At 43.1% G+C, this 24342-nt stretch overlaps 2 protein-coding genes across 7 annotated transcripts in view; both read right to left on the bottom strand.

The window, feature by feature from the left end:
• LOC111847644 (UPF0606 protein KIAA1549L) overlaps positions 1 to 18073 on the bottom strand; it is a 55201-nt gene extending 37128 nt beyond the window's left edge. For 2 of the 4 annotated variants that reach the window (XM_072718141.1, XM_072718142.1), the window contains exon 1: positions 17212 to 18073. In XM_072718141.1, the coding sequence (XP_072574242.1) occupies positions 17212 to 17422 (211 nt within the window). In that variant the 5' untranslated portion in view covers positions 17423 to 18073. The remainder of the gene's footprint in view (positions 1 to 17211) is intronic. The other 2 variants (XM_072718140.1, XM_072718143.1) reach the window with 2 other exon arrangements.
• A 5022-nt stretch (positions 18074 to 23095) lies between these two features.
• The window catches only part of hipk3a (homeodomain interacting protein kinase 3a), a 43076-nt gene continuing 41829 nt past the window's right edge, over positions 23096 to 24342 (bottom strand). For all 3 annotated transcript variants that reach the window (XM_023816912.2, XM_023816921.2, XM_023816929.2), the window contains exons 15-16: positions 23857 to 23996; positions 23096 to 23768 (exon numbers count right to left, since the gene is read on the bottom strand). In XM_023816912.2, coding sequence (XP_023672680.1) covers positions 23313 to 23768; positions 23857 to 23996 — 596 coding nt within the window. In that variant the 3' untranslated portion in view covers positions 23096 to 23312. The remainder of the gene's footprint in view (positions 23769 to 23856; positions 23997 to 24342) is intronic.

Here is a 24342-nt window from a genome sequence, read left to right as displayed (position 1 = left end):
CAGCAGATTGTTCCAACCATGAAGATGCACATAGTCAACGCTTCTTAGCTATGCTGCATCACCTATTACAGAGTAATTGTAACTTCCCCAGTGTCAGAGTAATGGCAACTTTCCCAGACCCAGAAAAATAATAACTTCCCCAGTGCCAGAGTAATGGCAACTTTCCCAGACCCAGATCAATAATAACTTCCCCAGTGCCAGAGTAATGGCAACTTCCCCAGTGCCTACCTCAGTGTCAGAGTTACAATGACCTCCCTGGTGCCAGAGTTACAGTAACTTACAGTGACTTCCCCTGTGCCAGAGTAATACTAGCATCCCCAGATCCAGAGTAATGATAGCTTCCCCAGTGCCTGAGTTATGGTAACTTTCCCAGTGCCAGGATAATGGCAATTACCCCAGTGCCAGAGTAATAGTAACTTCCCCTATGTCAGAGTTACGATAACTGCCCCAGTGCCAGAGTAATGTAACCTCTCTGGTGCCAGAGTTACAATAACTCCTCTGGCACCAGACTAATATATGATAACTTTCCCTGTGCCAGAGTTATCGTAACTTTCCCATTGCCAGAGTAAGAGAAACTTCCCCACACACAGAGTATTGGTAACTTCCCCAAGATCAAACACATCTGCAAGAACAACCTGTCACATACTTAAAATGATGCCACCATCTTGTTCATTCTATGTCATGCCATAGCCCTCGAGGGTGCAGACTGTTTTCAATGCAGCAGACCCAGATATCGAGCACAAATAAACGAATTGTGTTGGAAAATGGTAGTTGCTCTCTTAATTAACAGCCCTTATTGGTTTAATACTAACAGCCACACAGACAGAGAAACCAATTATTTACACGACACTCATGGTTACATGCTAGTGAAATAAACATTACATTTTTAGGAAATATACTACTAGCATAAATACTCAAATACACATAGTAATTTACACTATTTAACGATATACATGGGGCAAAGCATGCCAGTAACTGCATAATTAATGTTTTGACCAAGCCCGCAGCATCACACTATGTCAGCCAAGGACAGTGGGTAGGATCAGAGCAAAATAAAAAGTTCACCTTGAGGACCTTACACAGGTCATGTGTTGAAATGGTAATGACTGCTCATACTGCGTTGTATTACTAAAATAAAGTTGATTTCGATTGTGGTATATGGCCACCTTAAATGTAATGCACTTCATACAGCTGAGAATTTGTCTCCCAGCTCCCTACATGCCTGTATCAGGTATCCAGTCATCCTGATAGGCTGGGAGCTGGGAGGGAGTGGAGGGTCAGGCGGTCCCCAATGACCTGGTTGAGAAATCCTCAACTATACCACTATATTTGATGTTCAAGTTTCAATTTTTCTGTCACGTGCATTCAGGAATGCAGCAAAATTCTTGTGCCGGGGTGGTCATCCATTACAGTAGATGGCACAATACAGTACATAAAGTGCAGGAATTGAGGGCAGGCCCAACATGTGTGTGTGTGTATACATGTACAGCTCTGGAAAAAATTAAGAGGCCACTCCATATTTGTTTTAAATCTGCATTGTTATATCCAGGTTTGATCATGGTTCTGCTGGCAGAAGGCTGCACTGAGTTGCAGGTTTGCTCCCCCTAGCTGAAAAGCATGGTACATAAGAACAAGGTGAAGCAGGAGACACTGGGAATGACCAGAAACCAGTCAGGCAGAAGCGACTTTCTAATGCCAGAGATGGCCATCAACTTATCCAACAGTGCCTCATGAATCGGAGAATGACCTGAAGTGACCTTCAAAAGGAATGGGAAACATTAAGTGCAGGTGTGAAGTGCACTGCTAGGACAAGTTCATAACAGACTCATAGAATCCCATACAGCAAGACAGAAGGCCATCAATGAGAAACAGAGAAAAAAAATTATATTTTACACAGAAGCTGAAACATGAGGGAAATTTAAAAATCAGCTGTGGTCTCTTCATTTTTTCCAGACCTCCATCCATACATCCATCCAACCCTTATCCTGGTCTTTCAAACATCATTTTAACAAAATAATTCCTAAATAGGGACCTTTAAATTCACTTGTGGTCTACAAACTGTACCTATATGAACAATATGAGCAAAAATCACTCAGGAAAATAGCAAGTAAGAGGAAAGAACAATGAAAGCATGACCGCCTTAACATGAATTTCAATAGCCTACTGTAAACTAGCATCAAAGAATAGTTGAAAGCAATACAATCAATATCAGAGTATGTACACAATATTTTACTTGTGTATGGCATAAAAATCCAATACAGTATTTAGTGTTTGCAGTAAATTTATCATGCATCCATTTTTAGTGGCACCTTATCCCTGCAGTGGCATTGCCAGTCTATGACAGACACACAAGCAGAATCTGCAGTATAAATCCACAGGCTGTGTGTTTTTGGACGGTGGGAGGAAAATGGAGGGAAAGGCTGACTTAATAATAAAAAGATCACGTTAATGAACAGTAATGGTGCCAGACAGACTGCATCCTTCTTATGAGCAGCCTTAGAGACACACTCTGCAGGGTGGGACAGGGCCTGAGATAGACACCCTGCAGGGTGGGATAGTGCCTTAGAGACACACCCTGCAGGGCGGGTCAGGGCCTGAAAGAGACACCCAGTGGGGAAGGAGAGGACCTTAGATAGACACCCCACAGCTCGGGACAGGACGTGAGAGAGACACCCTGCAGGACAGGACAGTGCCTCAGAGAGACACCCCCACAGGGTGGGATAGGGCATTGGACAGATACCCTTAAGAGTGGGACAGGGCCTGAGAGAGACACCCGGAGGCATTTTCTCTGTGACAAATGACATTTGAGCTTCCTGTCCAGAGCCTCCATTTATCTGCTCAGGCATCAGAGATGGTCTAAGGCAGGGATCTCCAGCTGTGGTTCTACAGAGTTACTGTCCAGTAGGTTTTCTATCCTACCTGGCTTCTGATGAGCCACACTAGTTCTCAGGTAAATACCAGGAGCAGCTATGGCTCATCAGAAGCCAGGTAGGATAGAAAACCCTGCTGGATAGTAGCTCACCAGACTGCAGTTGGAAACCCTTGATCTAAGGCATTGGTGTCCTTCACATACCTTGCTCCACAGGCATCTTTATCTATATTAAGATAAAGCTTAATATCATTATTAATATATTAGTTACAGGGATTGGACAATGAAACTGAAACATTGGCCAGTATAGTGTTTGAGGTTTCATGCCTATATATGCGCGGCCTGATGGCCAATCTTCACTGATTGCACTCTCCATTACTAAGAACAGAGTGTGAAGGTTGAATTAGCAGGGTAATAGCAAAGCTGTACATAAAATACTTCAATCCACATAACATAATGGGAGATACTGTATATCAGAGTTCAAAAGAGGACAAATTGTTTGTGCGTGCCTCGCTGGAACATCTGTGATCAGGACAGCAAGTCTTTGTGGTGTATAGAGAGCCATGGCATCCAGGGTAATGTTGACATATCACCACAAAAGTCAGACCATATCCAACAGGAGTAACTGTCGACAAAAGAGGAAGCTGTCTGAAAGGGATATCCAGACACTAACCCAAATTGTATCCAAAACCACAGCTGCCCAACTCACTGCAGAATTAAATGTGCACCTCAACTGTTTCCCCCAAAACTGTTCATTGGGAGTTCCACAGGGTCAATATTCATGGTTGGGCTGCTATAGCCAAACCTTTGGTCACTCGTGCCAATAACAAATGTCAGTTTCAATGGTGCCAACAGTGCAAATCTTAGGCTGTGGACAATGTGAAACATGTATTGTTCTTTGATGAATCCACCTTCACTGTCTTTCCACATCCAGGAGAGTAAGGGTGTGGTGAAGCCCCAGAGAAGCTTGCTACCTGGACTGTTGCGTACCCAGAGTGCAGCACGGGGGTGGATCGTTGTTGTTCTCGACTGCAATATCATGGCATTCCCTAGGCCCACTACATGATCTTGGTGGGCACATCATTGCCAAGGACTACCGAACCATTCTGGAGGACCATGTTTACCCAGTGGTTCAAACATTGTACCCTGAAGGTGGTGCTGTGTATCAGAATGATGATGCACCAATATACACAGTAAGACTTGTAACAAAGTGGTTTGATGAGCTTGAAAGTGAAGTTGAACATCTCCCATGACCTGCAGAGTCACCAGATCTGAATATTATTGAGCCACTTTGGAGTGTTTTGGAGGAGTGAGTCAGGAAACGTTTTCCTCCACCTACATCATGTAGTGATCTGGCCACTGTACTGCAAGAGGAATGTCTCGAAATCCCTCTGGTCACTGTGCAGGACTTGTATCTGTCATTCCTAAGATGAACTGAACTGTAAGAATCGCAACCGGAATAAACAGCTTTTTCTTTGTCGCGAATCAGTGAAAGCAAGTCCTTAAATTCCATTAAAAACAAATGGTAACACTTTACATTAACTGCAGCTTCATGATGCCTTTATAATGCATTCATAGAACATTTAGTACCCCTAAATAAGGCATTTATAGAGCATTCATAAGAAGCATGTAAGTATACCTTAATATCCTAACATACCTTAATAGCCTTAATATACACTAAAACAAACATATGATAATAACAAACATTATAATCATATAATCTGATAATGTTTGTTATTGATGTAAATTAAAGCTGTTAAGGTATTTTAGGATGTTAAAGTATAGATACATGCTGACTATGACTGTTCTATAAATGCATTATGAATGTACTATAACAGTCCACTGAATGTTCTATTAATGCATAATGAATGCTTTATGAAGGTGCAGTTAATGTAATGCGTAACCAAAAAGATAAGCGCGTGGCTGGTCCTGTATTCACAGCACTGTTCAGAACCATTAACGCCAGACATAATGGAGCAGAGCAAAGGCAGCAGCAGCACAGCTCAAATGCAAAGTCTCATTATTTTGGTCAAATTGCAAATGCTTTGGCACAATAATGCAAATGATTATGTACAATCAGCTGCTGATTCCTACATTTTCAATTGTTTATGACATGTTGGTCAAAATGTATTCTACTGGTACTCTGTTGATTAGTCTTACCCCCAAAAACATCTAGGCATTAGCTCATTGTATAAGTCATTACATGCAAAATGGTTGAACCAGTTGTCATAATCTATCAAGCATATTCTCTATACATCTGTTATAGTTTTTTTTTTATAAATTTGTCCTGAGCTGATGAATTTCTCTCAGTTGAATCTTGACTTTCAGCATTTGAGGTGAATGTTTGAAGCATTAGATTGACCACTGATCAACCAGTTCACTAAAATATCTCAGAGGTACATTTTATGAACTTTCAGTTGGCAAGCATATATTGACAGAGCACAACACAATGTTACAATTTGGCAATGGAAGAACAACAAGGAAATGAACAGGGTCAACAGCCGGTAAGAAGAAGAGGCAGCTTGGTGAAAAGATAGGGAGGCAAAATAGAGGAAAAGGTAGAAGAGGCCAAGAACAGAGGCATGTTCCTGATGAAATAAGGGTCACAATAGTGGACCATGTCCTCAGTCATGGTCTTACAGGCTGGTCGAAGGGTGCAGCCAAATGTTGGGAGAACAACCGTGTCCTCAAACATTCAAACCTTTCATAGAGGCAACAGGTATGTAATCCAACAATGTGCACTGTACTCTAATATTGAATACTTACTACAATGCTTTGTATTACAGTATTCCACTTGCATTTTATAATATACAGTAAATTTACTTTATAGAGTTACATACTGTGTGTAATTCAGCACACACACATATGTATGCATACTTACAGTGTGTAGATATGTATACATATGTGTGTGGTTGTGTGTTACAGTGTATGTACAGTTTGTGTGACTTTGTACTGTTGAAATTGACATGTGTCATACAGAAAAAGTACAACCCTGTGCATTTTCAATCATCGTCATCAAAACCTTACCCGTAGTTAACATCAGAAAATACACTGTTCTATTGACAACATGGCTAAGCATTTTGACCGTCTTGTTCGTGGCAAAAGGACTTTTCATTCTGATGGCACTGACAAGCTCGTTGACATTAATATTTACTTTTGAAGGATAAACTAAGGATTTTGAGGAAGTCACAGGCTTTTGCAGGTAATCCATCATGTGGCGCTGCTTGTACGAATCGTGTCAAGAAATGTACTTACTGTTATGCAAATTTTAAGGATGAGTTGAGAAATGTACCAAAGTGACTGAGAAAAACTGCAAGATTAAAGGACTACTCCTTTGGTTACAGGTAAAGCCAGTCTCATGAATGCAAAACTGTGCTACAATTTTTGTATACTGAAATTAATACGGCACACACAGATTCATTCTCCTTCAAAACACTTATCCTGGAGAGCACTGAGATTAATTATAATAACCAAACCAGAGACAAAGACTACAATCAGCATAGCAACAGAATATTGGTATACTTCACTAAACGGCTAATGATTGTCAATGCAGCTGCTTTAAATAGCAGGATATCTATAGAGAGAGACGGAAATGAGGGCCAACCCAGAGCTACAAAATGTACAAAAAGTCATTCCAGAGCTCAGCGACCCACCTCAGGTCATTGGCTGTTGTTTTCTCATGTTTATGAGCCGCCTTGTTCCTCCATTTTCTAGTCTGGTCAGATATCACGCTGGTTCACTGGTCTGACACACATCTTTATCAGAATCAACAGGACATAAATCGATATATAACATCCTGAATGCAGCCCGACAGTCACACTCGAGCCCGTTTAATCAGGACCATCTTCCACACATCTCAACCTGGACAGCAAATCAGGGTTTACAGCAGGTGCCGTCACATGTCATTGGGGTCTATATATCTGTAAGATGGCTGGTTTTCCTTACGTAAGATACATTAGTTTTTAGCGGTTAGCATCTACAGCATTAAGGCTCCGAGGTCAAATAAATTATATCAATTCAAATCTGACTTAAATGTTCTTTTACTCAGAGGATTTATTGCAGAAATCTATGTTCATCAGTGATTTGATAATGTGTTTTGAACCAGAGTTAAAGGAGTCTTACAAATCAGTAAATTATGAAGAATACCCTACATTTATGGATTTATTTTTGCATGGAAACTTACTCAGTTCAGCTCACCATTTGCCCATATCACCTCAACCCACATTCAGGCTATATTAAAAACACTGCATTTAGCTGGATACTGAAACATCAGGATTTTTCCAAACCATTTCCTGTCATCCTGTCAGTGTTACAGCCTGAAAAACAGTCAAGGGCAAAAACCACACTTCCTTTTCTAAGTAACTGGAAAATTTATACTGGCATGATTGTGGGGATCCATCACATTGAGTCCATAGCTATTAGCCAGGGGATTGATGCTTTAAACTGTTTTACACTCTTTTGCCATTGTAATAACAGTACTGAAATCTACACTAACAGCCTAGACAGACAATGACAGCATGTTTCCAAATCTACACCATCTGCACAGAGAAAAGATGCTAAGCATTCTGTCTGGATGAATCCCTGAGCTGAGTGCTAACACACATGTTTTAGTGCTAAAGATCAGGCCATTACAGAGCACTAGGCAGGGCCCCCCCTGGACAGAGTGCCTGTCCATCACAGAGCATGACGCAGGCCCCCCCCCCGGACAGGGTGCCATGCCATCACAGAGCACACATCACTGCCAATTAGCCTAGCACAGTGGTTCCCAAACTGGGGGGCGTGCCCCCCCAAGGGGGCACAGAGGTATTGCGGGGGGGGGGGGGGGGCACACCGAAGAAATAGCCTCAGGGGCAAAATAATCTCTTCACAGACTGGACGATTAAACAAATAAAGCAGTGCAACATTACAGTAACTAACAATATATAAACCACTACCTTATGTGTAGTATTACAGCATTTATGTCATTTATTTCAACTTTATTTTACCAGGTAAATTAACTGAAAACCAGTTCTCACTGCTTTACGTGATATTAGGGAGAAATAGCAGATAACGCATCGGAACTTCCTGGGATAACAACGTCATGCCAACGTCACATTCTTCAGCCAATAAGAGCAAAGTTCTGTCGTCACGGAGGCAGTTCCAGTTTGTTCAGCCGGCTGTACGATCTGTCTTAAGTCGTCTTGCTCTTGCAAGGTTTTTGTACCATGTGACATGATGACGCGTGACAACGTTTTGCAGCACCGGACAAAAAAATCTAACCGTATCATGAAAAACGAGGTTTAAAATTTTCTACATTAAGTGCAGGGAGACTATCAATTAATGAGTATGATTTAGTGTTGTTTTGTGCTATAGTATAGGCTGAATCTTTAATCTGTGCTCAATAATGTTCCTATCTAGAAAAGGGGGGGCCCTGCAGAGAAAGTTTGGGAACCACTGGCCTAGCAACATGTTTTTGCACTATAGGAGGGAACCCTGAGAAATCCCATGCGACAAAGAGGGAACCTGCAAGTTCCACGCACAGAGCAGAGGCAGGAGGCGACAGCGCTACCCAGAGAGCCGCCATGCCATCCAACCCGATGGCTAGTAAAAAATAAGCAGAACAATGAAGAATCACACGAGCAGCAGAGGCCAGAGCAGCACACATACGCAGTGTTTAACTGGAGCCTCCAACTTTTACCAAGCAAGCGGCTGCGATGAAGACAATGTGTGTTCTCTAATGACATCACTAAAGATGTGCTGTGCAGCACAGACTAATACACTAATGACATCACTAAAGATGTGCTGTGCAGCACAGACTAATACATTAATGACATCACTAAAGATGTGCTGTGCAGCACACACTAATACACTAATGACATCACTAAAGACGTGCTGTGCAGCACAGACTAATACACTAATGACATCACTAAAGATGTGCTGTGCAGCACAGACTAATACATTAATGACATCACTAAAGATGTGCTGTGCAGCACACACTAATACACTAATGACATCACTAAAGATGTGCTGTGCAGCACACACTAATACACTAATGACATCACTAAAGATGTGCTGTGCAGCACACACTAATACATTAATGACATCACTAAAGATGTGCTGTGCAGCACACACTAATACACTAATGACATCACTAAAGATCATCAGTCATGGTGACAACCTACTGTAAGAGGTCCAAGGAGGGAAAAACCATGACCTGCCAACAGGGTGCTGAGTGACCAGGACTTGTCGATGCAGGATGTCACGTTTGGTAGAAATTGTAATGGACTGTATAGCTGCAGGCTGGTCAGAGTGTTTATGCAAATCCCTGTCCACTCTCAAAAGCACCTACAATGGGCAAGCAAGCAAGTTTGAGAACTGGACCATGGAGCAATGAGAGGTCTCCTGGTTTGATGAATCCCATTTTCTGTTGCATCAACTGGATGGTCGGGTACATGTCAAGGATTTGTGGACCAAAGAATCAAATCCAAGGCTATATAGGCTCATACGTAGCAGGGCTCGATGCTTATGTGTCGTAATACATAATTCCTGCAACCATTATTTGTACCACAGTAGATCTTCCACATGGGATAGCCCTCATTTACATCATGCACTGTCGAGTCTTGGCTGTCCAACACCTTATTGTCAGTTCATGATTTTTTCCTCCTCAGACCTTTGACCCAGTCGTCTTACCACAATGATTTGGCCCTTATCAAAGTCACTCAATCTTTACCTCTGCCCATTTTGACTGCATTGAACATGTCGGCTATGAGTACAGAATGTTTGCTTACTATTTAATATATCCCAGACATTGACAGGCACAGTTTTTATGTTGGGGTGGTCATAATGTTGTGGCTCATCTGTGTATCTCATGTAATTAGAGTTAACATCCATGCATTTCACAATGGACTCAAAGGGGAATATTTCTGAGGAAAATGACCTCCTATGAGGAGTTTTAAACCAATTTGCACCCTGATCAGGAAAACATCCAGGAGGGATTAGATCACACAGCATAGAAGCCCTCAAGTAAACACCAAGGGTCTTTGCAGAAAAGTCTTTCTGAGGTTTGCTTCAGAGCAGCTGGCAGGTTTGGCTGATTTCCTGCTTCTTAGCCAAAGAGCCAAGGAAGAACCTCGAGCCTTCAGCGAGCAGAGCAGAGAAGCAGCAGCACCGCAGCATCACTGAAAAGGCATCTGTTAGCTCCTCAAGCCTCTCTGTCACACGGGATTCATTTATTGAGAATTCAAAGCTGTGAAAAGACTTAGTGTGATAGGAAGAGGAAGAGGAGGCTGAAGGAGCAGGAACAGTGTGCTGATGGATCCAGTGCAGGTCAAAATGCAGGGGTCAGTGATGTGTAACAGTAGTGGGGCTGCACTGCTTCTGGTTTGAATTTGTTATTACAATTGTTATATTATTAACAATAAAACACCAATAAATCAGACACGTCAAAGCAATAAGTCATGAGCTTTCAAGTAGATAATTCAAGTAGATATTCCAAGTGAATATGCCACCCTAAAAAGATTTTTAACGGCAGCTTTAAATTGTGTTAGACGTGGGTGGGGGGGAGGCGTGTTAGCGTTTGGCTGCAGTGTGGGAAAAGGCTCTAGCAGCCATGGTGCAGACTGCAGAGTTTAATGTCTGGGACAGACGGGAGACCTGCTGATGGGAATCGGAGGGAACGGGAGGAGTCGAAGTCTGCAGAAGATCAGTGAGATGGGAAGGGGCGAGATTAATACCATTTCATAATCATTAATCAGAATCGTTAAAGCCTGGCATGTCACCAGGGACCCCACCCCCCCAAAAAAACACATCTGTCAAACGGCTGGGGAGTGATGGGGGGGGGCAGGGCAGGTTTACCACACAGCAACACTCAAGCTGGCCTCGCCACCATCCATTAAGATAATGGGCCCAGCAGAGCGAGGTGAGCAAAGAGGACGACCGGCACAATCTTCCAGCTGCCAGGGACTGTTCCCCTCTTAATAAACAGAGCTTTACGGCAACATATGAGCAGTGCAAGCTGGGCCAGGCCACCCCCCTTTGCCTCAGCGTCTCAGAGGTCCAGGGGGAAGGACAGCGACGCCTAGCGGAGCAGGTTTCACACGCTGTCCCTTAAACACACGTGAAACAGACTGCGGCAGCTTTCTGTTTCCCGACAGAGGAGGACAGTGTTTTGACAGCACTGTGATTCCCCCTTTACTGGAGGCAGTCAGGAGGCAATCTGATTATTCAGTGACAGAGACACTGGCGAAAGCTTCCTGCATAAAGGAAGCTCAGCTCTTCACACCGTTATTTAATGAAAAGAGCAGCTGGACATTAAACAGTCTCTTTTCCCAGTGAATAAGTTACTGCTCACTGGCCCCGATGTTGCTTCTAATATTCTTTTGTTAGCCAAATTAAGATTTTATGGGTCCACACAAGGTCTCCAATCCTGACAATAAAACTTTCATTTTGACCACTGCAGTTCCGCGTGAAAATCGGATTTTCTGCTCCTTGCTTACATCCTGTTTGCTCATGATGAAACTTAAAGGTGCTTTCATTCGAGTTTTAGGCCAATAATGACCAAAGCGCAGACTGACAGCTAATTACTCTCCCAGCAAGGCTGAGACGAGTGCCACAGCTCAGGGATAGCTAATCTCATTTCCTCTGGATTAAAATGCCTCTTATCTGCGGCAACAGTGACAGTGAGCTGAGGGGCGGCATTCAGAGCTTTATCAGAGCACAGCGTATTTACAAGCGTAACGGGCAATGGAAGCCCTGATCCGCACCTCCTGTTACACTCAGACACACAAGGAGGCTGGCAGAAGGAACCTTGGAGGAGGTCTGTGTCTCCCCGCGCAGACCATAATGATGCCGCGGTGAGTGCCTCCTCAATGGCAAGACGGGCCTCCTCCCAGCCTAGCGATCAGTGGCAGCGTCTGTGTGCCCAGTCTGCGTCCATCATCTCCCAGGGGGAGGTAGGGCCTCCACAGCGGCCGCCACAACGCCCGTGCAGGAGGACGAAGGCCCCGCCGGCATGAGCTCTTCTGCCATAACTACAGGCTGCACAGCTCCACGCATCAATTGCTCTGTGGTGGAAAAGCAGCAAACAACATTCCTCCCCCAAAGAATGTTGCAGGGTGGTCCCCGTCATTCCCCTGCTTCGGTCACTACATCACGTCCCCAAACACCATGGTGTTCCGTCATGTCTACTCTGTCAGAACCAGTGCCTAATTCGTGCCGGATCCTGCCAGAACACGTTCTGGGCCTCTCGCTTTTGACTGTCTGCATTCCAGCACCTATTTCAGTGGATCTGGCAGCACTCTGGTTAAAAAAATAAAAAATTAAATTAAATAAGTATAATTTTAATTTACACATCAATTTTCACACAATTTTACATCCTTTATTAGTTTAGATTTATTCTTAAAAATACATAGCATGTTTTCTGCACCATGTTTTATTATGCGTTCCGGAACCTGCGCCTGCCTTGGTACCCCTCCACTCTCATATGCCCTTTGCCCTTCCGGCACCTTCTGATTTACAAATTAACCTGGACCAGACCCAAGTACTGTTTTCAGGTTTCCAAGCAATATGACTTTGTGTTTTTGTGCTTCCTGTTCCTAACATGATATAGAGTTTTGGATCTCTTGACCTAGACCAGTGTTTCCTACATCTGGTCCTCAGGGCCCACAGACAGTCTATGTTTTTGCTCCTGGGAGCTGGGAGGGAGCAAAAATGTGGACTGTCTGTGGGCCCCGAGGCCTGGATTGGGAAACACTGACCTAGAAAAAAGGAAATGGTGGGTGGTGACATACAGAGGGCTATTAAAAAAAGCCAGTAGAATGACACCTCCTCACTCAGGATCCCTTTGCAGCAACTGAATACAGAATCTCCTGTTTTGATGTCTAGGATGGAGACAGTTCATTCAGGACAGAGGGTGCAGAGATAGTGTCTGCCCCTTTCACCTATTAGATATTGCAATCATTATCTGTAAGCAAAACATCACGAGTAAACCCTTTAAAATCCAACCAGCTCCCATTTATTAAATAATTACATAATTATAAAATGACAAATGATCTAAATCTGACGTATAATCAAAAAGATTATTGTTTGCATAAACACTTCATAGGCTCCCATAGACAGATATAATTTTTAAGACTCTTCTTTACAGATGCAGTTCTATTCAGTTTGAACTTACGCTTCATTTATAAAGTATTCTCTGTTAAATACTGGCCTTTTACCAAGTGTTTTACTGCTTTAGATAAATGACACATCCCTCTAACTGCAAGAAGACATCAAATAAATGAGACAAGAGCATATTTCAAACAGTCTTGTGAATAGTTCTTAAGTTCAGAGGAGGTACATCTTGAATAAATGAATGAATGAATGTTACATTCATATGGCGCTTTCCAAGACACCCAAAGGACTCTACAAAACCATTTAAGAATCACTTCAACCACCGTCACTTTCTTCCGACCTAGTGCACATGATTGTTCTCCTATTAAGCAAAATGCTCAGTTCTCGGTCATCATATGTAATCATACACAGCTCACTTCAGTTCATCCTTCTAATCACCTTTTATCCATCTTCCATAACTGCTTGTTGGTGACAGGGTCAGGGTGAACCTGACGCCTATCCTAGGTAGCGTGGGACGTTTCGGGCGGGAGATTGTTTAGTACAGGTTCATTTATTTCCACGAGAAATACTCTTCCATCCATCTATCCACCTATCCATCCATCCATCTCTCCGTCTTCAAATTACACTCATCCACATCTCTCATCTTCACTGTATTATAAGTAATTATCTTTTCCCAGGTGTACAGAAACTCCTTCTTATGATATGAACTTGCTGTAATTTTCTCAGGTTCATCTTATTAACCACATCAGCACTAGTCACAGGCATGAATGTAATTACAGCCCAAATATTTGCCTTCCTTGTCACTGCTGTCTGGCCTGTTTGCTACGTGCAGGTACCCCAGATGCTCTTGACAATCCTGAAGGGTACCGTCAATAACTCCTTGTCAATAGTAAGAATGAGGCTTAATCTTATCAGAACTCTACATTCATGAAAAGCATAAACAAAACAACATGAATGAAGAGACTATGCTTATAATATTAGAAAATAAACATTTGAATACTGCTTAATGAAAAATGAACTGCACTTTTCAAACATTAGTATTTACAATTGCTGATCATTTTGGCTCACAACCATCATAAATACCAAGAATATATAAGCATGGATCTCATAGATTTTTATGTATTGAAATGTATATATGTAACACCTAAACTGTTTACATCTATTAGGCCGCACTGCCTTCTAAATGCATCCTGATGCCACTGGTGGAGTTTTAAAGTTACTACTGAAAAGGGGGCTTTGGCCCAGTTTTCAGTCATTTGGGTGATCAGCTTGCAAGTGCTAAACATAACTGCAAATGGCCACAAAGATGCATTGTGATCTGATCTCTCAAATCACTTGCTGTGGTCTGGAATGCATTCGACCACATTTCTTAGTGTAAATGCGAATGCGTCCTGATGCGTCCTCGACAAAGACTATTCAGTCACTGTGTGTGGGGCAGTGATGACAGAGCCCAGGTGGTCAGCGGAACACCTTAGAGACACGTGAGAGGTGCAGGTATAAACGGCAATGTCTACTTGTGATCCAGTCACCCAAGACGCACTTTACAATCAAGTGTGAACAGGGTCTTTGATTCATTTAGCCGCAACTGAATCATGAAACTGAATCAGTATGAAAGCCAGTTAGAATATTAGGGGCGTCACAAGAGTACAACTAAGTGTGGAAGGATGTGGCACATGAAGCATAATTACACCATATAAAAGAGCAGAATCACAATCTCTCAGCAGCCAGATCTACTTTTATTCTTACCTTTTGTGCCCTCACATCACATCCCATTTTATTCCCTCTTTGAGTTCCTGTTCCTGTTCAGTTTGAGTGTTTCTAGTGAAATGCGGTGCTCTTCCCTTACAGTGTGCCCCCCAGGAGCACTATGACTTCCCAGTGCTAGTCTAATATTACCAATATCCCAATGCGAAGTCATTTCACAAGACAGCACCTTCAGGTGGCTTCACATAACTTAAGATGGCTTAATAACTTAGGATTCCACAATTATTTTGTTTTTGGGAAGTATTGGTCACACCTAAACTTTGGCAGGGCTAGTGGAGCATAGTTTATTTGCAAAAGTGGAGAATGTGACAGTTGTGTTCCTGAAAAACCTGGACTTAAGTAAATTCTCGCTGTATAAACAACAGGGATTATGGGAGAAATGGGGCTGGGGCACAACACTCAGAAACCTTGTAAGTAAGGAATGATCGCAGTGTTATAAATAATTAATAGCTGTTAAACAGATAAATGCATAAGAACAGTAAAACAAACAGGATAATACACAGTGAACTGATGCAGTTACTGGGTGCCTCGGGTGTGTATGCTCCATGCATTTCGGTTTGGCTGGGCGCTGTTTTCTGCTCTCACCTGGTATTTGTTGCAGACAAAATCACGCATAAACGTGAATATTGGTTTATGTCGCAACTGTTCTCAGATTCACATTTTTAAATCACGCATTATAGGAGAACACGCAGTATATAGCTTGTTATGTCATCATATCTCACGTATTGTGCTGAACCCACAGCTCATTGAAACTGTGACAATTCAACAGGAAAGGTACCTGTCTATAAGAATTGTAAATTATAAAATTCTCTGGGGGTATAATGTGCCATGGGACGAAGGTGACTTTTGGCCATCCTGAAACTTGAAGCATATTGGAAATTCTGGCAAGAACTGTTACTCACCAGAATCAAAAGCCAAGCCCTAGGGGTGTTTCTAGCTAGTGAAAAGATCAGGGGCTGAGTGAAGTTTACCTGGGGCTCGACTTTTTCTCTGAAGGAAGATTGGCATCGGGGCTAAAATACTCAGGGCTAACAACACTGGCGCCAAGCTCCCTTCTGAGGCTTCTTGAAGCATACAGCTAGAGCAGACTCTTACACTGGCTATTCTCAACCCTGATGGGTAAATCATTTCCCTTGGCCAAACGGCATCCTGTTTGGTGCCAATAAAACCTGTCCTGTGGCTCTGCTAACCCTATAGCAATGTAGGTGCTCTTTGAAAGCCTGAAAAGGGTCAAACTCACAGCCAAAATAGCTTTCCTCTTAGCCCTTTGTATTGGGACAATGCTTGGAAATCAGAGCAACACATTTTAAAATAGGCAGTTTAAACGAGCATTAGCTAACTTCCTTTCTTTTCAGATTAGTTTGACATTAGCATCTTCCCAAAATGGGTTGGATTGGACGCATTATGATTCCTGGCGAACACGTTAGATTATTAATTTGTATTAATAAAAGTAAACAGAAACATAAACCTGTAGAGAATTTGCATATAAAAATTTGGTCACTTGTGCCTCGTCTTTCCAAAGATATTTTCAAAGGAAACGGCAGTAATCATGTATAAACTTAGCGAGTTCTTTCCTCATTATTTAGATCAGTGCCGCAACATCGTGACCCAGTTGCACAGCTTCAAACGGGCGCGTTCGGCTGCCATTGAGCGCTTAATCTCCGACCAGCATCCCGTGTGCTGGGGACACGTTCGCCGCCTGTTTTCCCAGGTAAAATGTACATTTTCCCGCATAACTGCAGTCAATCACTGAGTTACATCCGGCAAGGCAATTCCATGCCCATTGCTGGTTACTAAACGTAACACCAAAATATGGGGATTCACTTATGTAACACTTACGTGTTGTAAGCGGACTTTCGCAAATACATAGATACGAACAAAATTTAAAAATTAAATTAAAGGAAACGTATTTTAGTGAGGCGATGGCGTTGCTTTTACAACCACGGCGCTGTCACGCTGCCGTTTACATAGCCAATTCAATGGAGCTCCCAGATTTAATTGTCAAGCTGAAGATGAAGCGACACAGCGCCCCAAACCGTTCTCTCCCCACCCGCACTCCCACGCAAACCGCTGCCTCACATGCAAGAACATTTCACTCTGCATCTCCACCAAATATTAATATTATCATTTAAACTTTAATATGTGTTAAGTTATCCGTTCAAACCATTCATTTCCCATGGAGACATACTGTGATCCAGTACTAAATGCATCCACACTCTCCACCCTCCATAAAATTTGCCTGCAAATGACTGAACTTCTTCCCATTACGGTACATACATGTTTTTATTGCGAGTTATTTCGTGACAACTCTAAGGATTAATCGGTAGTGGTTTTAATTAGCTCGTCAGCTTTGAATACGGGGTGTCACACAGAAAATGTGATTTTAAAATAGTGAGACGGATGGAGCGGGAGAGCAGGTGTGTTTGTAATGCATATCAGGACGCGTCATGCAGGCATCCCGCCGCAGAAAGGGATTCTTTAACCCTTACCCTCAGTAGCAAAAGCCGCCTGCAACAGAAGCAAAAGCATCCCCATTGCTATCAGACTCCTAGCAGGCGATCCCTCCCTCCCGGTCTTCAGTGCGCATCCTGCGGCTTCCGAGCTTCTCCCTCCCCGTGAAGCGGGGACTGCAGCCCGGCGCCGCTCGCCGGCGTCCGCACCGTGCGAAAGGCTGTCGGCGCTCCTCACACTTGAAGCCATTTGCGTATCCAGAACATATGTGCTAGTCTTAGTCGTGAAAAAGGCATTTGATCTATTCCAGATTTGACAGAAATGAGGTGGTCCCCTTTCCGCACGTATGTTAACAGGCGCGGCGGCATTGAAACCTAGAGGGATGCTTTTGCAGCGCCGCAGTATTGCAGAGATAAACACTGATGCACATATTTCGTTCTATTCAGCTGTACCCCTTTCCTGTAGCCTATTTCCGGCTCGACAAAGAAGCAGGATAAATAGTTTCCAGCAGTTTACCGTTGATGTGTGTGAGCGTGTGTTACTGCAGTTGTTGCAAGAGACGTCATTTCATTAGAAAAAAAAATCACGTACGGAAGCATCTGTGCGAAAGTACGAAGGGGCAGCGCGCTTTGCTGAAGGATTTGTCGACACCTGGTGGCCATCCCTGCTATTACGGCAGCCTCCCGAAAGCCTCGTGCGGTGCGTTGAAGACGCCACTGTAGCTGACATTTCTCTCGTCTGTGTGTGTGTGTGTGTGTGTGTGTGTGTGTGTGTGTGTGTGTGTGTGTGTGTGTGTGTGTGTGTGTGTGTGTGTGTGTGTGTGAGAGAGAGAGAGAGGCTTTTATAACCGTTTAAATGAGGATGACTAGCCTGTACAGGAGATTGTATTATTTTGTCCTGCTAACACATCCGTACAAAAACAAAGCAATGATAAAACTGAATGCAATACGTATACATTGAATTTCGATGTTTCTTAAATCAGGGCAGAACTGTGGGGTCTCCCACTATAAATTTTGCCAGAAAGCCTATTGACCCACCAGGAAAATGCCAGGTTGATTATAATTACAGCTGTTGCAGGGAACACCCAGGTCAGGGTGCCAATCCATCACAGGACACCTCAACAACAGAGTGGAGTCCTGGAGGTGTGAGGCCATAATGCAATTCACCAGCCACAGCTGCATGGTCTGTGGTGACTTTTCATAGCTCAACACTCAACTATTTTGTGAGGAGCTCAATACCATGTCAACATTTTCAATTCCAATCAAACATACAGCCGTAATACAATATTCCATCCGCCCCCACCCCCGCCGGAAGGTCAAATTCACATTCCCCTTGACATTTTGCACAGAGCCATTACCTAGCTTGAAATGAGCAGCATTGCATTAGTATCCAGAAGAGGCTCCCCAGTTTAAACAGGCTATATATAAAGGGAGAGATAAGACATTGTTAGGATTTGAATAAATTTTGGACAACAGACACGTTCTCAGAGGGTGGGCCATTTTAAGGACTGAATCCTCCTGCTGTGTTCTCACTCTGGGGACATGCGCAATGTGTTAATGTAACAGGACCGATTAGCTTACAAACTAGTTTAAACAGCTGATCACCTGTATCAAATGCCCGGATCCCCATCTACAGAGCGGTTAACAAGCGTATAAAAAGGAAAAAACTTTTATCCATGCAGCCATTTCTAAACCAATTAACACACACACCAGTTTGCTGCAGCAATAGATATTTAATTCAAAGTGAATCTTGACAATAATACACCATAAATTCTTATTTTGACACTCACCAAAATAGTCACCTGGAAAACCCGCTTTTTGTGACAAAGTACAGAAGGCTTGGTCACATTTAAATCACTGAGAACTAGAGAGAAATACTATCGCAAACTGTAAGAGACATTACATCCAGAAATTTATTTTCCCAGTCCTCATATTGTAAATATTGCACAGTGCGATTGCTACATGGCAAACTAGTGTAGCATAAAATCAAAAGCAAAAAAAAAAAAATAACACAAAGGAAAGCCACAAAATCTACAAATATTAAAACAGTAACAGTTCAAATTTAGTAATCAAGTCTATTTGCCGTGTAATCTAAATAGATTCCATAACTTGCAGCGTGAATTAACTTTTTCTAGCACAGCTAACCTGAAAAGGAAATAAATGTTTTTTGTTTTTTTTTTAAAAAAAAAAAAAAAGAATACAAAGCAATCAAACCAAGTAGTAAGGATTTAAGATTAATACAGTAGCACATTGGATTAATACAAAGACCCTGAATTAACTTTGTAAGCATGTCTAAGAGTAATACCAGTTGTATATAAAATAATTTAGCAAACTAAAAACTCAATGGAAATTTTAAAACTGCAGTGTTTGATTAGTTCTGTACTTGCTTAGAAAATGCTTTTTTTGTTTATCAAATCCCATTTTGGATGACGACACTGGAATTGCCTGTTAAATCAAATCCTACTCAATTGCATTTCTCTGTAGTTTTGGTTACCGTGGGCATTTTGTGCAGCCATATTTGCTGGTAGATAACATCAAAATACAGCTTAAGTCACACATGCATATCAGACAGCAAATTCGCAGCATGTGATTTGTCAAGATCATGCATTTTTTAATTAATTGTTCTCAATGCGTATAACTTGCCATTTTCATTGAAAAGAACATTTTTAAATTGGATGCAAAAACCACCAGCGAGCCTCCATACCCGGTTCTCGTCTGTACTCATTCGCACTCCTTTTGGGGTCTGTCACCCAGTTTGATCAGTCGCAGCCCCTTGGAGCATTAAAGGTTATTCAGTAAAGGCAGTTCTCCTTTGAAAGCTACTCAGATCGGAGCTGGACTTTCCTCATGGCTGTAAACCGCGAATAATCTCCTGGAACAGTATGTGTACATTCACAGTGTAGAAGTAAAGCTTTCCGGAGACAACACAAGCGTGCTCTGAGTGTTAAGCACTGCGAACACATTTCCTGACTAAGTAGAAAGCCATTTTATAATTTCCTTGGTAACTTTTTCTTTATGAAAAAAATAATAGCCAGAGTTTTCACATTAACAATTTGAATGTGCTCATGTTATTCAACTCAATGATTACACTGACGACTATGGAGAACTCTAAGAACACTCATCAAAACAGCCTGATGAAACACATTAAAAGATTCCAGCTTCCATTCTGCCACAGTCGGATTTCCAAAAGGAGCATTAGATGTCAGACAGCTAAAGTTCCTTCTCAGCGGTGGCCATTGTGCAACATGCTGACGCTTTGTAGACAGGCAACAGTTCCTGAAATCAGCCAAGGAGCTTATATGTCCTCAGCGCCCGTCGTCATTCCCAGATAATGCTGTTCTGCTCAACAGCTTGCAAAAGCAGAATTTAGATCCCAGGAATGACGACAGCATGACAATTTCTTTTTTTGGTCAAACTGCAACTTTTGGAGCGCTGCGTCGTTCGCTGTTGGTTCTGCGACAGAATTTCACCATTCTTTACACTCCTCCCCACATTCCCCCTGTCCCCTATCTAGCGAGCGGTTGAAAAGCAGGTTTGGGGGTGGGGGGGGGGGGGGGGCAGGTGGTGGTGGTCAGTGCTCTAAACCACTGGATTCTCAAGGCACAAATACAGTGCTGCTCACACTGTCGTCAACGGAGTGGTCAGCGAGTCACTGAGCCCACTCTGATATGAAAGGACTAGCAAGGGGTAAAGAGGGCTTCAGACAGACCAATCAGACCAGCTTCTTATATGGTTCAGCCAAGTTACACTGAGACCAGGAGAGGAACCCTGAAACATCCCAGTCTGATTAAATATTACATTGAACAGGTAAAAACAATTGGTAGAAAACGTACAGTAATTCATGTCTTTGATAAAAATGGGTTTAAAATCACTTTCATAAGGATTGAACTGATAGCACAAATTTCATGTAATTGACAAACGTTTTCAGCTGAACACTGCAATGTCACTAAACAGGAAAAAGGCATATGATTTTCATCTAGTTTTAGCTTATTGACAGTCAAACAAGTGCTTAGTGGTGTGTTATTACATGAAGACATTACTGAATGCCTTGGCATTTCATTTACTGCTCTATGCCAGGGAAACCATACGTCTTGGAGTTAATCCTTGTTAGTACTTAACTGCCACATTGAAAAGTTAAGTCAATCCTGCAAGCTATAGCTTTGCTTGTCTACAAAATGCCAATAAGAAAACATACAAAAAATTAAGTTACATCAATACGACCATTTATATGCAGTGATGAGCCCAAAAGGTTAATGAAGATAAAATACTGATGCAAAAAACACCCCAGAAAAAATGCAACTAACTTCCATAATCTGCAATACAGTAGTTACAATGACACTCCAAACATGAAAGCAAAAAAATTAAAATCAAAAACCCACTTCTATTTCAGGTAATTAGACATACAAAAATAAGAATGCTAAGATTGAACTAAGTTAATCACCTAATTTCACAGCTATCTGAAGTGGCAATCATTATATAGCAGCTTATCTATGATACATTCAAGATAAAGGATACAACTTATTACTCGCCCAAAAGCTAAACATAGCCTCAACCATTTTTTCAATACCTTTTTTGTAAGTTTACCCCATTTCCAGAAAAACAGCGTACTTGAGGTCTATGCAAAGAGTAGCTACCTTGCTTAGGAAAATCAATTACAGTCTTTGGTGCTGCAAAAGCAACTTCATTTAAAAGTAAAGACAAAAACTTTATGCACATACCAGCAAACAGACAACGGGGAGGGGGGCACACAGCATATATATTCTCCCTGACGGAATGTATAAAATAAGCAGTCGACACCAACAAGCCTTAAATGGTGTAATAAAGGAGAAAATAAGGAAAATTCTGTCACATGCATAAATGAGGAAATTGCACACAACTCACACCTTTTCAAGCTTCAGCACTAAATCTAGATCTACATTTTATATATATATGACAATTATATATATATAAAATCACATACCAAATACTGCATGGTTTACTCAAGCTAAGATAAATCCAAACCGTGAAGAGCTATTTGCATTTGTCTTAATCTACCCAAAGCCATGCCCACCACAACTCTAAATGTTCAAAGAAATCCAAACACAAGGAAAATACAAAAAACAAAATCAACAAGTATTCAGATTGTATTGCAGTTTCATTAAACAGTATAAATACTGTTAGTAAGAGTATACTAAATAGAAATTGATTATCAAATATTAAGCAATATTTAACGTCTTGCTCTTTGTACACTAGTTCATTTGATGGGGGGGGGGGGGGGGGGGGCAAAAAAAATACAGCAAACATTTGCCTCAGCAAAGCATGCCATCTTCCAAAACTCGCAATTTCTGAAATATCTGCTGAACCCAAAAATGACCGCTGATCAATGCTATCCGTCACATCCATGCAGATATGTGCATGTGCCCCGTGTACACACACACACACGCGCGCACGCACACACGCACACACACACACAGACCGCATTGACAGCTTTGAATTTCAAGTGCTGCAGTCCAGTACATTAATATAAGTAGTAACATTAACAACCTCAAATATTTAAGGCACTATGTGTGGGAACGAGTTACAATGCAGCGTCTCAGGACACGAACAATAAGAGCAACGTCTAGGCATCTTTCCTTACATTTTCTGCCCATGCAAAAGACATGCAGCGTGAGGAACCTTTTCTGATAAGTGAAAACCTCTGAGACACCGAACACACTGAAGACACTGAAATAACACGCAGAGTGAGACTGCCGCACGGCCTGGAGAGGCATGTGCGCCCGTCGCCCTCAGACTCGAGACGGGGATGGCTTTACAAATGGAGCAGATGTGTCTTGCACAAGGTAGAAGGCATTATAGAAAAATAGTGGGATACCCCCGATATTCAGCTGTTTTAGAGTAACCATAGAAGATCCAATGGGAAGGTATATCAAATGTGCAAAACACATTAAAAGTGAGTTTGATTTATTCTTTTTCATTAACTCTTTAAAGCTCAAAGTTTCAATTGCACCCAAGTCTACATGATTCAAAAAATAGGTTGTTTTTCTGTTGTGCCATGGCTTTGGAGATGAAAACCACGTTGCTCTCCGGTAGCCCCTGCCTCCGCAGGCGCAGGCTGCTCAGGGACGGGGCCGGGCCGGCCTGCTTGGGGACCGGCCCAGAGCTCAGATGTAGGGGTACTGGCTGAGTTTGGGGGGGCTGAGGGGGAAGCCAGCGTAAGCGGGAGAGGCGATGTAGGAGTGGGGGGGGAAGAGAGGCTTGAACTGACTCTGATGGATGGTGGGGGAGGGTAGCAGGCGTGGGTTGATGCCCACAGTCACTTGGTGCAGGATGGCACCCGGGTGGGAAATGCTGTAAGGCGGCTGCAGGACGGGCCGCGTGGTGCAGGGTGATGCAAGGATGTGGGTCACTGGCGCGGCAGTGACCAGGGGCGCTGCGGGGGGGTAGGACAGCAGCGCGGGCTGGGGGCCCCCCAGGTGCGGGTGCGCTGTAGTGTGGTTGGGGCTGCCGTGGGGCAGGGTGAAGGTGTGCCCGGGCACCGAGGGGGGCACGTAGGCCTGCTGCCGGCGGTGGCTGTAGTTTCCGTTCCACTCCTGGTGGCAGGAGCCGAAGTGTTGGACCTGGTGGGGAAGGAGGAAACATTCAGCTGAGGCCCTCAGATCAGAACTCGTCACTCCCGTGGTGCGGCACAGCGAGCCCCCTGCTGACCTGCCCAAAGCCGAGAGCCTGCTGCTGCTGTTGCTGGAATGCGCAGGTCATCTTCTGCTGCCGGTTGAGGAGCGGGGTGGAGTGGAGGTTCAGCCGGCCAAGGCCACAGCGCCCCCTGGACTGGCACGAGGTGTCTAAGACTGCGGGAGACAGCGGGCCGAGTCAGCGCAAGGGCTCTCCAGAGGGGCCCAAAGTGGCCAACCCAGTCCTGAAGCTCTCAGTGCCAAATGCGGGCACGGGCTGTGCTGGAGCTATCAGGGGGTGGGCCACTTTGAGTCCTGTCAGCTGCAGCTTCAACATGAAATACAAACACAACTGACTTGGGAGCGACCTTCTAAAGAGCATCAGACGGGCAGCCAATTTAACCCCAGCTGCATGTCTCCTGGAAGGAGAGAGTCTGACACATACTCTTTGATAGTTAACAGCTGAGGCCTGAAAATAGCCTGTGTAGGGCTTTTATGTACAGCTTTATTTCTGGAATTGGGG

Source organism: Paramormyrops kingsleyae, chromosome 11 (genome assembly GCF_048594095.1).
Source record: "Paramormyrops kingsleyae isolate MSU_618 chromosome 11, PKINGS_0.4, whole genome shotgun sequence".
NCBI classification, from domain to species: Eukaryota; Metazoa; Chordata; class Actinopteri; order Osteoglossiformes; family Mormyridae; genus Paramormyrops; species Paramormyrops kingsleyae.
The sequence above is the reverse complement of the archived record's forward strand: the minus strand, read 5'-3'. Positions and strand labels throughout refer to the sequence as shown.